At 36.8% G+C, this 13,083-nt stretch overlaps 1 protein-coding gene across 2 annotated transcripts in view; it reads right to left on the bottom strand.

Moving 5' to 3' along the window:
- Positions 1 to 12,504, bottom strand: part of LOC142436264 (thyrotropin-releasing hormone-degrading ectoenzyme-like) — a 114,615-nt gene extending 102,111 nt beyond the window's left edge. For both annotated transcript variants that reach the window (XM_075540029.1, XM_075540030.1), the window contains exon 1: positions 12,444 to 12,504. In XM_075540029.1, the coding sequence (XP_075396144.1) occupies positions 12,444 to 12,491 (48 nt within the window). In that variant the 5' untranslated portion in view covers positions 12,492 to 12,504. The remainder of the gene's footprint in view (positions 1 to 12,443) is intronic.
- Between the last annotated feature and the right edge of the window lie 579 nt (positions 12,505 to 13,083).

The following is a 13,083-nucleotide window of genomic DNA, read 5'->3' as shown; positions in this document are numbered from 1 at the left end:
AGACTCACACAGTGACAGATGACAAAGTAAAATACCACAAAGCTGGAGTATAGACCAGATGCTATTTTAGGTAATATGAGAAGACTAGTTAGAGATTATGAGATTATGTAAAATGAGCATCAAAGCAGTGACAAAGCATAAAACAAAATAAAAGCAGTAAAGTTCACATTTTCATTATCAGAGAGAAGAACAGAGGAGGAAACAGAGGCACAGGTATTAATTGTCCCTATTTACCATTCAACTGTGGTCAAGCTTCCCAGAAGAACATTTGATCTCTTGGAACCCTTACTCACTTGTCAAGATCTGGAGGTTTCCAGCCACCATAAAACAGCAAGGTGCCATTTAAGAACAAAGCTATTTAAATATGCAGAACAATCACAGAAAAGTACTTTATTGTTGATATGTCATTCTGATTCTGTGGGTTTTTTTTAATGTGTGTTTATGCCAAAAGTTATCTCCCTAAGTAGTTTGATTGGCTATAGGAGGATCCAGATATTTCTCCAGGAGCAAAATGCAATTTTGCACGTTTAAAAATTTCATCATTCTACTTAATGAGTATTTTAAAACTCATACTTTCATGATAAGCTACTCAGTATGGCAGACGATTTTCACTCAAAATAAACTGTAAGTCCATGAAGATTTTTAGTCGTCTATTCATTTGATTTTTAATTAAAGACAGCGAAACATTCTTATACCAGGTTTGTTTTTATATGTATTTTATGTATTAATTATAGATCAGACTCCAACATGCAGGCACACCAGCAGAAAGGCAGTTATTTCTATTTTGGGATGTGTACTGTGTTCCAGAACAACCTGACAGGGTCCTACACCTGTAAGTGAAATAGTGTGAAAGTAATAGTCTGTTGGGGTGCTCTGGAGTACTAAAATAGCCCTACTTCTCACTTTCACTGCGAGAGTGAAATATTACTCAGACATAAAATGTATCTATTGGTAAAACTGAAGTTTGGGAACTGCCTTTGCTGAATGCCCTGGTAAAGGACTTAGACCACTACAAGCTTACCAAACAGACATATTTGGTCTTGGCTGGCAAAATGCACTATTTCCTAGGAAACAAGAGGGCACTGACGTTAAGTCACGTCTATGACCATCACCGCCCCCACCCTACTCTTGCTCAGCACCCAGTGCAGGAGACTACAGGAAACGAAAATGCATTTTAATTGAGAGATATTGGATGTGCACAGCAAGGAAATCCTTGGTAAGATAAATATATATGGTGGCACAAATATAACAATTGTGAGTTTATCTCAGGACTAAGCAGTGTGGTGTTTGTTTGTTTGTCAGTTTCACAAAGACTCACTACGAGTCAAATTCAACTCAATGACAACACACTCAGAAGAACTGGGTAAGGAATTTGGCCCTTACCAGTCATCTGATAATATTAATGTATACCTTACAAGCATGTGCTCAGAAAACAGTATAAATCTTTAGAAAAATATACATGATGCAAAAAAGATCAGGATACATTAGAAACTTTATGAGCAAGCTCAAAAAAATACTATCTGGGTTGAACCTCTCTCTGTTCAACTTTACTTCCAAGAGAAGTCAAAATGTTCCAGAGGGCCAATGAAAGGAAATTATACGAATTAACCTAAAGGAGAAAAATGCTTGGATAAAAAAAAAATCACATCAATGTCAATGAGGGGAAGGGCAGAGTTGAGACCCAAAGCCCGTCTGTAGACAATTGGACTTCCCCTCACAGAAGGGTCACGAGGAAGAGATGAGCCAGTCAGTGTGCACATACTTTTTCTCTAGTTCTTTAATGCTTCCTCCGTGACCCCCACTCCCCACTATTATGACCCCAATTCTACCTTACAAATCTGGCTAGACCAGAGCATGTACACTGGTACAGATAGGAGCTTGCAACACAGGGAAATCAGGACAGCTAACCCCCTCAGGACCAATAATGAGAGTAGTGATTCCAGGAAGGCAAGGGGAAGGTGGGGGAGAAAGGGGGAACCGATCACAATGGTCAACATATAACCCTCTCCCAGGGGGACAGACAACAAACAGAAAAGCAGGTGAAAGGAGATTGGTGTAAGACCTGAAAAAAAATGACAAATTATCAAAGGTTCATGAGGTAGGGCGCGTGGGAGAGGGAGGGAGGAAAATGAGCTGTTACCAAGGGCTCAAGTAGAAAGATAATGTTTTGAAAATGATGAAGGTAACTTATGTACTAATGTGCTTGACACAATGGATGCATGTGTGGATTGTGATAAGAGTTGTAAGAGCCCCCAGTAAAACTATTAAAATAACAACAAATTAAACACAAAAAGCACGGAGGAAAAAGTTGAAGTCGAAACTTTATACCTGAAAAAAACTAATTCCCCTCTGAGTTTAAGAGATTTCCTGAAGTTGTAAGGCCTAGCACATGTAGTTATGCAGCCATTTACTGAGATGCCAGGTTTGCTAGCAGCTAGCCCAGAAAATGGGCATACGACATTCATTCTCGCCATACCTCTATGTACAGACACTGACCTCAAGAGGAGAGGTTTGGAAAGACGTACAGGTAACACTTAAAAATACGCACTATCTCCACTTCTCTCCAATACCTACACATTCCATGACATCAGGACCTACGACTGCCTAGCAATGTAATCGAGACCAGAAGGTTCCGCCCCACATGTTCTAGATTGGTAAGGTTTCCTTGAACATTTTTACATTTATGGGCTTAAGGACACTTCTATAAGGACATTAAATTTCTTATATTCTCAGAGGCAATTTCTTTTCTTCAGTGCTAAAATCATACACACTATACTAGTTTATTATTTGTGTTCGTATTGTTAATGTGTGTGAGATACTTTCTGTCTTCTTTTTCCTTAGATTTCATAGTTCATCTTAATCAATTCTTGGCAAATAGCCACCTCAACTTTTCAGTTCTGTTCTTCAATTATACTAGCTTGGCAAAAAAACAATTCCAGATGAATTCAAGTATTTTTCTTCTCTAAACCCGCACTCGTGCAGCTGAACGTCACTGGAGAAAATCCTGTAATTAAGCAGATTCAGTCTATGATACGTTCATAATCACCCAGCTCAAAGAGGCAGTCAGTAGTTAGTAGGTGTGCCTCTTTATTCTCAGACCTACATGCTCACATTTCACCTCTCATCCTCAGCTTTCCACTACAGACCCTTGCTCAAACAACACTGAAAAAAAGCACAATTAGAAAGGAGCTCCCTCATCTCCCCACTACCAGATTTTCAAGTTTATTGAAAGCATCTTTCTACTATAAAAATTAGTCCCTTCACCACCGCAAGGACCGAGATGCCAGTTTTCTCTTCTTGAGCACTACCAAATTCCTTTTCTTGTTAGTACAACGGGCTCCCATATTGAAGTAGTCAATAAAACAAAAGCTTTCTGTGAGTCCTTATATCCTTTATAGCAAATTACTTCACTTTTCTAATATCCTTCTTTTGCAATTTTTAAAAAGTATGCGCTTATACCCATTCCACTCAACCTAATAAAATTGCAGTCTTCCAAAAGAATACGTTTCCATTTTTCCCCTACTCCACATGTATCTTACATTTAACCTTGCTGCTCGCTTTCTTGTTGTTGAAACGTGTTTCTCTCCAGGCACTGGCGACACTGCACACTTGGTACTCTGCCTGCCTTGGCAGCTGCTCCATTTGGATCTGAGGTGGCCCTCCCTCTTCTCGGAACCCCCAACCGGTACAGTCCTTCCCGGTTGGTCCCAGGCCCTCAGACAGGAAACCGCAGAGGCGTCCTTGACTCTGTTCTCTCCCTCTGCTCCCACACCTCACTCTTCGTCCAATGTACGCCAAGTCCCCGCTAATTGTACCTTCAAAATACATTTTGAATATGTCCCTGCCTCTGCATACCTAATTATGCCATATCCAACCTTTCATCCTCTTTTACCAGATACTTAAATTCCCTTCTAATTTTATTAGCCAGTTACCGTAATGGTAGGCTGATTCTTTCAAGGCCACTGCAATATTTGCAGAAAGATAGAGAACATCCCAGTTTAAAACCCTTTAAGAACACCCCACTATACTTAGGATAAAATCCAATTTTCTCCACAAAGTCTATTTGGATACCCCATGACGGGCTCCTACCCGTACCTCTCCGACCTTGTCTTTTGTCCTTCCAACTTTTCTCAAGCACCTTAGCTTGCTTCCTTTGACATGCTCAATTTTTCTTACCTTTTGCACAAGCTCTTTCCTCTTCCTGATGATCTCCCCTCAGCCCTTTTATATCCCTCAGAACTTTGTGTATCATCCATTTTCTGAAGAAAGATCTTCTAAATACCCGATAAAGTTACCTCCTCTCACTCCCTCGTAGCATTTAACACAGTTAGCACCATATATTTGTCTTTGAATCCTTTATCATATTTTATGATTCATGGAAATGTATACTATACCTGCTCTATACAGCATGCACTAAATACTCACTACTTACCGTAAGTACATAACAAGAATGTATAGAATAAATGATATTTAATGGGTCATAAATATGGGCTGTAGAAATAACTAAGTATAGCTTTTAGTATAGGAAGAAAAACTATAATTTTGTTCTGTTAGCACAAAGTATTAACAGGCAATTTTTATATTTAAATGGTTAGTGTTCTTAAATGTTTTTAAAAATCACAGGTGGAGGCCTTGAGCCAACAAACAGATGGTGGCTATTGGAGATTGCTTACAAATGGAATCATATTGAGGAAAGCAAGTGATGCCACCATTTTTTGTCTTTAAAATATTTATTATGATTTACATGAAAGTTTCCAGAGCAAATTCATTTCTAATCCAGCAATGCATGCATGGGGAGTTCCCTGGCCCGGGGTTACAATTCTCACAAGGTGTCAGCACTTCACACATTCCTGCCTTGGTTTTCCTGTTTTCATTAGCCATGGTTTGCCCCCTTTCTGTTAGTTTACTGGAAACAATTCTGCTTGATTTTGCTTTTAGATAAATACTATCTGTTCAGGTGTATATACTTGATTTTTCTGAGGGGCATGTTAGTTTCACCCATGTGTTATTGTTCACACACCAGCTGAAAGGTGGTCTCAGGCTTGGCTTCAGGTCTGAGTTAAAAGAATGTCTGAAGGCCATAGCTTGCAGGACCCACACTCTCTTTGTTCAGCCAAGGTGAAGTTGTGTCTTTCTCAAGACAGACTTAGAAGGTAGAGGAGAGCTAAAGCACGATTACCATTGACCGAAAAGAGGTCTTTCAACACATTCGATCTTACTGTAAGTTTTCAAACACGTGACCAGGAGCAGTATTTACAGATTTCTTTTAAGTCACCAACTTACAAAATGTCATCTTTCATATGATTTTAGATATTTGATATCCCAGGGGAGAAGGATATTTTCAATATAAATGTTAATGTTCAGTATCTGTAGTGCATATGCATTTGTACAAAGTTTTGAAAAGGAGAGTAAAAGCTGCAATTTTAAGTGTATAAAACACAAGGCTAAAATCTTCATAAAAGTATAAATAAAATGAATGTGTTGTTTCTATTAGGTGCCATCAAATCAGTGCCAACCAATAGCGACCCGATTCACATACAATGAAACACTGCCCTGTCCTGGACCGTGCTCACCATTTCGCCTTGGTTTGTACCCAATGTTGCAGCCACTGAGTCAGTGCATCTCCTTGAGGACCTTCCTCTTTCCACCGGCCCTCTACTTTACCAAACATGATGTCAGTTTGTTTGTAAAAAGTATGTAAGGATCTAGGATGAACGCTTGAAGTCCTCATCTCTAAGGAGTACTTTGGGCGTACTTCTTGCAAAACAGACTTTTTAGTCCTTTTGGGAGCCTGTGGAACTTTCAAAAATGTTCTCACCATAATTCAGATGCATCAATTCTTTTTTGGTCTTACTTAAGCAATGTCCAAATTAAAAAAAGGAGAGAAAAGGGTGCATCTTTAATAGTAAAGGCTTTTTGGTTGATTACAAATAATTGTATCCTTACACAGAAACGCATTGCTACTGTATGGATTCCAATACCTAGCGACCGTCGGTGGGCACTGACGCCCTGTCCCGGTCAGTCTCATGGCTGCACTCCCTACAGGGGCAGACGGCCTTTCTTTCTCCTGAGAAGAAACTACGAGGTTTGAACTTTGGACTCTTCAGTTAGCACCGAAATGCTTAAGGCATGGCTCCATCCATATAGCTGCAGAGGTCACAGGAAAGCTTGCAGTTCAGAAGCACATGGTAAGGATTCCGTGTGTAAGCCTTCCAATAAACAAATTCAGTGACAAAAAGTAATCCCTTTTTATTTAGAGATATAAATAGCCATGGCTATTTAAGTTTTAAAAGTATTTGTTACACATGAAACTATTTTCACATCAAGCAATCTTTCAATAAAAATCAAATGTTTTTCTCTTTTACATGTTCATTAATCTTGCCTTTGTAATTTAACTTGTTAATAAATGCTAATTTGGTAAAGTCCAAATGGCTAGAACCAGTTGTGATGAATCGGTTTTGTAAGACTATCATAAGTATCATCACAAACAATGATTACCAAGCGGTAACTCTTTTCCCTATCACATATATAAAACTGTGCCGTATTTTAAATGAAACAGAGAGACATTTGAGCAGAAACTGTCCATGGCCATTCATTTTAGATTAAGTGTGACTGAGTCACCATCTGGACGGCAGCACAAACCATCTCCACAGAAAGGACCTTAACTTTGACACACTGTGTCTGCTCTTCTATTACTATCTGAGTTTTCATTTTCGTGAAAACCCACATGCAGGGAGCAGTCTTTCACAACTGTAAGCCTGCAGGTCTCAAACAAAAGTCCTGCATACACATGCTAACAGACAGCAGCATCTCCCTGGAACACAAGTTACTGAGCATGCTTTGCTGCTAATACTCCCTGTAGCATCGTGCCTGTCATTACTTCAGGCCATCAGAATTTTATGAGCACAAACCAATAATAATGATATTTCCTTTTTGCTTTTTATCCACACCTCATTGCCTTACATTGATTTGCATAAGCAATTTTCACCTTGATAATTGGACCCAAACACTGTGTTGTAGGTTACCTTATGGAAAAGAGCAGTTAAATACTAATCAAGAGAAATCTTTCTCTATTCAACCATATTTTAGATGATATTAAATTACTCTCTCTGGTTCAGCAGGAAGGTGACCCACTTTCTGACATAGATTTTAGGGCTTGGGTTTATATCAAGCTTACAATGATCTTTCTTCACAATTTTAATTCCCTCATGTGGACTCATAACAACATGAAGAATGGTACAACCAGGCCCAAATCATTAAAACATTATTGTCTTGTTTGAAAGGAAAAAGCAATAGTATTACATACTAATTATTTTTGTAATAGCTACTGGGCCAATCAATGTTATCTAAGGATCCTATAATTATAGCTTTACTATTTTATTACTGGGCGAAAAACAAGAGAAAATGTAATTAGGGAGATTAAAACAAATATAAATGAAGTTAAAAGGACTCGTGTAATTTTAAAAGTCCAAAGAATCAGCACCTGAATTGGTTACTTTAAAAGTAATCCTGCGAGTTCTTCTAGAACTAGGATCTGAACTAAACGGACTCAAATTAGGAAGAAAGAATGGCACAAAGGCAGTAGATCCCAGTTCGTTTGTCCTGCTTTGTTGATCGTCCCCCATCCCACCCCCACGTTAACCTCATACACTGCTTCCTCTGCGTAATGATGAAGGCGTGTGCATGGAAACCGCACAGACTCTGGCAAATTAGAGATGTAACTATTACCAAAGGATGTTGTTTGATAATATTTGTAATGGATTTGAAGGTTTGAGTTGCAAGAGACATTGCAGAGGGACATGTCCAATCACCAAGAATTTATAGAGAGGCGAAAGAGGAGCACACTTACATTACATTTATAGTTCCAGTTACCCCGGGGAAAGAAAGGAAAACAGCACTGAGCACGGAAACTTGTCCACGCGCGGAAAGGGTAGTAATGAGGTTACGGCACGAGTTTGGGGTGTTGTGATCGGTAGAGAACGAATACAGACCTCCCAAAGTGATGCTTCGAGTTTCTCTTCACAGACTGGTCTAGGAAGCTGTTTGATATATGCATAACACAGTCAAAAATGAGGCCTCAAAGGTAGCATTATATGATGCATAACTTGTTCCCGACGTGCAAGGAGACTTTCTAGTTATTGCTAATTCTTTACTGCGTTTTCACTAACTCTATTTAAGTCTCCATTGGGAACACAGCCTGCAGTAATTTTTTTTAACAACAATTCTCACTGGACAGACACTTACAGTAAGGAAGACATACAGGTTGGGACGCCATACTGGCTCACTTTCCAGATGGGCTTTTTGTCCCGTGCATATTTGATTTTAAATTAAATGTAATTTAGAAAAACTGCTGCTTAATTCCTTCTCCATATATTTATCATATCCTAGTAGGAGGGGGGTGAAGGGAGTAGACTGAAGAGCCAACAGTTTCGATCGCGTAAACCAGAAGTATAAAATATTAAGTTAATTAAAAACAGAAAACTTTTATAATAGTCAATTCCCCTGTCTTTTTTCGTCAGCGCTTATTTTAGAAGTGTCATAATTAGATAGTTGGAAATTTCAGACATATCATACCAGTACTGATTCACCCTGACACCACCAAGCCAGTCCAGTCCCTCCCCAGAGGGGCCTGGAGATTACAAACCCGGTGGAAACGGGAACATGTTTCTGCAGTAAGTAATACAATGATTAGGGAAGGAACAAAAATAATGGAGCTATCACTAAAGTAACAAAAGAAAATAAAAAAGCTCTGTATCGTAATACAAAAAGCTACATATATAGTACAAATAATAATAAAATCACTAAAGTAAAACAACAACAAAATGGATCGATTACGTTTGTTCAATTGTCTGTCATCAGCTCACCTGTCCCCTTGCTACCTTCTATACCCTGTTGAGCACTGTGCAGGCTGGAGGCCTGGGTGCCACATTTCTCAGAATCCCTTGCTAATTGGCTCCAAGGCAAATGTCTGTCAGGTGAGAAGCAGGCACAAGCTATCGGGAAGGCACTAAGAAAGAAACACTTCCCTTAGTCAAGTGCAGAAGAAGGTACTGCTGGTGGCTTCCAGGTGTACGGCTGGCAACTAAGCAAATGAGTGTTATTTTATAGTGTTTCCTGAATGTTTTGATTTTATGAAGTCTTCCCCATTTTTACTCTTTTATCCCTCCCAACTGTTTTATAAAACCCATATTCTCTATGCTAAATCCCTTTGTGCTTGAAATATTAGAATGATATTGCTATGCTTTGCTACTGCATTATATACCAGCTATGGTTTCCTGAAGCAAACCTTCAAAGATGGGTACTTAAGAAGGTGTCCTGTCAGGTTAAAAAGGAATATCATTGAGATAGAATATCCAGTAAAATTCACCAAGCACTGTTTAGTTTTTCGAAAACATAATTTAAGACAGATAAAGTCTTAACTATGAAAATGTAAATTATCCATAGCAAATCATGAAATGATTTTAGGTAACTAAAATCAAACAAATATATATGTCAAATATTGACAAAAAGAAATAAGTCACTATCAAAACTCTCCATAACAATAAATGCTGGTCTGATGGACTAAAATTAAGGTATTATATGCCCTAGAAGTCAAATGGAGTTAATATTCAGAACCTAAATCAAGCTTCAAGAAGAGCAGTGGCATATTTTTGCCCATCTATTCACATTTCTCCACATCAAATTATGAACACTAGTTTCACATGAAAGTCAAGTTGTCTAACTAGCAAATCAAATTAAATAAAATTTGGATTCAGAGATGATGAAACATGGAAAGGCTCTTAGAGATTATCTAGTTCAACTTTTGAATTGTAAACTTTGGAACCAGAGGATAAGGGAGATTTAGTGTTTTGCAGAAATCCCACCAATATTTTTTAAATAAATAAGACTATCATTTTTGCTCTGTATTCATTTCATTGTGTCATGCTTTCTGAAATATGTTTGCTATTATTTTGGGAAATGCAATCTTAAGAACAATATAGAGAGTGCACATTTGGAAAAATATAAGCAACCTACTTTAAATATATGTATGTTGTTTATAAGTGGTATATTAACTCAACAACAAAAGGATTCAATGTTTCTTCTCTCAAAATTTTACTGTCAAATATTACACGAAACTTCCAGAAAAGAAAAATTTAGGTATATAGAAAATTAACAGAAAATATCATTGTAATGTTTTTCATGTGTGGACCATGAAGACAAAGCTGCAAATACAAAAAATAAAACAACAGAGAATAAATAGAAGAGATAGACAGATAGACCGGCAGGCAGACAGATGGCAGAACAAGCTTGAGCATGCTCGAGTGAGACCAGAAGAGTAGGGAGGTGGAACGAAAAAAAAAAAAGGAAAAAACATACAATTTTAAATTTTATATTGCCTATAACTGTTAACATAATCTAGTGTCTATTTGCAAATGAAAAAATTCTATTTGTCAACAGAAAATAGTCATAGTTATTATGAAAAGAATTCATCGTTTGTCCAGCCGAGGTAAACCCTGACAGCCAGGCTTGGCTGTCTCAACAACATGCAAACCAATACTCCCCTGAGCCCCTTTGGAAAGGAAGCATATTAATATCAACTCTGACCCGTCAGCATCATGACATGAAGTGTCTGTTCAGGAGGTCATCTTCAAAATGTATCCCATACATCTTCATGCTAAGGAGATGATAATTTATCACCACGACATAGAGATCTACTGTACACTAATCCAAACTGCTGGTGATACACTAAATCAGTTTGAGTGATGAGTATAAATAAAGCTGAAAGTGAAGTACTGAAGGATACAAATCTATCTGACCAATGAGATGTCACAATGCAAATAAAATGCAATGTGGACAAACATAGAGCCCCTTACTTGAAAATTAAAGCCAAATCAAGTTTCAGAGGATAAGTAACACATTAAAACAAGTTTTATATCCAAGTTTAATGTAATGAGAATAAGATGAATAGTTTTTTTCAGATATACTTGATCTGAAGTCTATTAAATATACTTCAATATAAAAGGATATATTTAAAATGTACACATTTTGCATACTAAGGAAAATATGACAAAATAAAGCAAAAAATGTTGCAAAATAATAATCCTTTCCAAATAAAATAACTATGATTATTCAATCTGCTGAGCAAATCTATACAGACAGATGAGAAAAAGAACAAAAACTGTACTCAGAAAATGATTTCACATCAACTAGCTACCAAGAAATCAAATTCAATTTGTATTGCTCTTATACAAGTTTAGGTTTTTTCAAGAACTGTCATGCTACAACATCAATGGGGAAAACAAAGAAATGGCGGTAGAGAAGGACATTCCTCTGATATTCTTGGAGGGCGCTCCTCGAGAGGAGGGAGAAATCCAACTATGTGATCAGAACAGACCCTTTCTCCCCAACAAAATAGGTTCCATGGATTCAGCTCTTCTGAAGGTTTCCCTAATGGAAGGAGCTGAGTAAAGTAACTTCCAACCACTGCTGGAACAAATCTGTGAAAATATTTTCTAAGGGAAATTATTCTTCAGGAAATTTATAGTTTTGCTTTGTTGTGCTACGTATAACTAGCCTTGTCAAAACATAGTTAACTCTTGCTTTGTATTTTACCTTTACAAATTGTGGGGGGTAAACATAGAATTATACTACTAAAATATGACCTGATCTCAGATGTAGTTTATTAAAATTTTAAAATGAAAGCTTACTAAGAACAGATAAGATTGATAGCTCTCTCTGTCTTAGCATAATTGTATTTCAGGTGAACATCAATTTACTTTAAAGGACACTTCTAAGTAGCAGAATGCATCATAAATAATTCATCAATCACAGCTGCTAGGAACATGATTTGCTCTAGCAGATTTCAATGGAGTAAAAGTTTTATTTTTCTGTATTTGTATTTACTTTAAAAGCCATTAAGAAGCCTCTTTTTCTAAGAAATTTACTCCTAAATCTCATACTTCCTACTGCAAATACATTTTGATAAAATTGTTTATATTCCTTTAATTTGTACAGCACTGTATTTTCTAATTAAAAAGAAAAATTTAAATGATCATCAGATAAATAACAATCTCTATCTATCTATCTATCTATCTATATATATATATATATTTTCCTAAGGTTATTATCACTTCTTACCTTACATAAACTTATCAGTGGAGAAAAAAGAGAGAAGTAGGCATTCTAAATATTTTATATCAATTATTTGGGCTCTTACAATTTTAATTTAAAATGAAAATTAAACATATTCTCAATCACACAATACTTCAAGCTTATTCTGGTGCTATTGAGAACATGGTATTTATAAGTTTCATTTCTCATATTGAAAGATGATGCTAACCTTATACATCTTAAACTTTTCCATACCATTTAGTAATCTTATATCAGTAATTTCTTAAACTGTAAAACATCTACATAGCATAAAATAAGAAAAATTTTAAGAGAAAACAAAGCAATTTACTTACTTGCAAACCCCTTTGAAACACTGAATGGCCCATAAAATTAGCCAGCATTTGAATTAAAGCAGCACCCTGTAGAAAACATATTTAAAAAATAAAAGAATTTGAACCTAGTGATATGATTCCAAAATTTTCTGACACCAATAAAACACAGTGTATTCTTGTAATTTATTTTAAAATATGCCTTAAACAAAAGCAAGAACACGTATACCACTTGGAAGAACTTTATTTGTTTTGTAGATCTGAAAGTTTTATGGATGCAATACTGATCGTTGCAGAATAGAAAATTCTTGGAAAGAATATCTCAGAACAATAATAAGCTATAATTTGGGTGAAATAAAAATCATACTGAGCCATCTACAAAGTAAATAAAAATTAGTTCCACTATAAGTTTATAAACTAATAAGGAAGATATGACATTAATAAGCATAATAAAGTATAAATGTAGAGTGACATAGCTACTGAATGCACCCCTGGCTCCATGCGGAATAGAATTGTTGTGGGACTGGAGACTTTGGAATACTGGCTAACAGTTCAAACTCTGCACCAGACTGCTGGCCTCAAACAGTGTGTCTGCCAATTACTGTCCAGGTATCCCTGGGACAACGATCTCAGTGCTCCTCTCATCTCACATTCCTTGTGTGCA

This window comes from Tenrec ecaudatus, unplaced genomic scaffold (assembly GCF_050624435.1).
Source record: "Tenrec ecaudatus isolate mTenEca1 unplaced genomic scaffold, mTenEca1.hap1 Scaffold_1882, whole genome shotgun sequence".
NCBI classification, from domain to species: Eukaryota; Metazoa; Chordata; class Mammalia; order Afrosoricida; family Tenrecidae; genus Tenrec; species Tenrec ecaudatus.
Note: the sequence above shows the minus strand (reverse complement) of the source record. Positions and strands in the feature narration are given on the sequence as shown.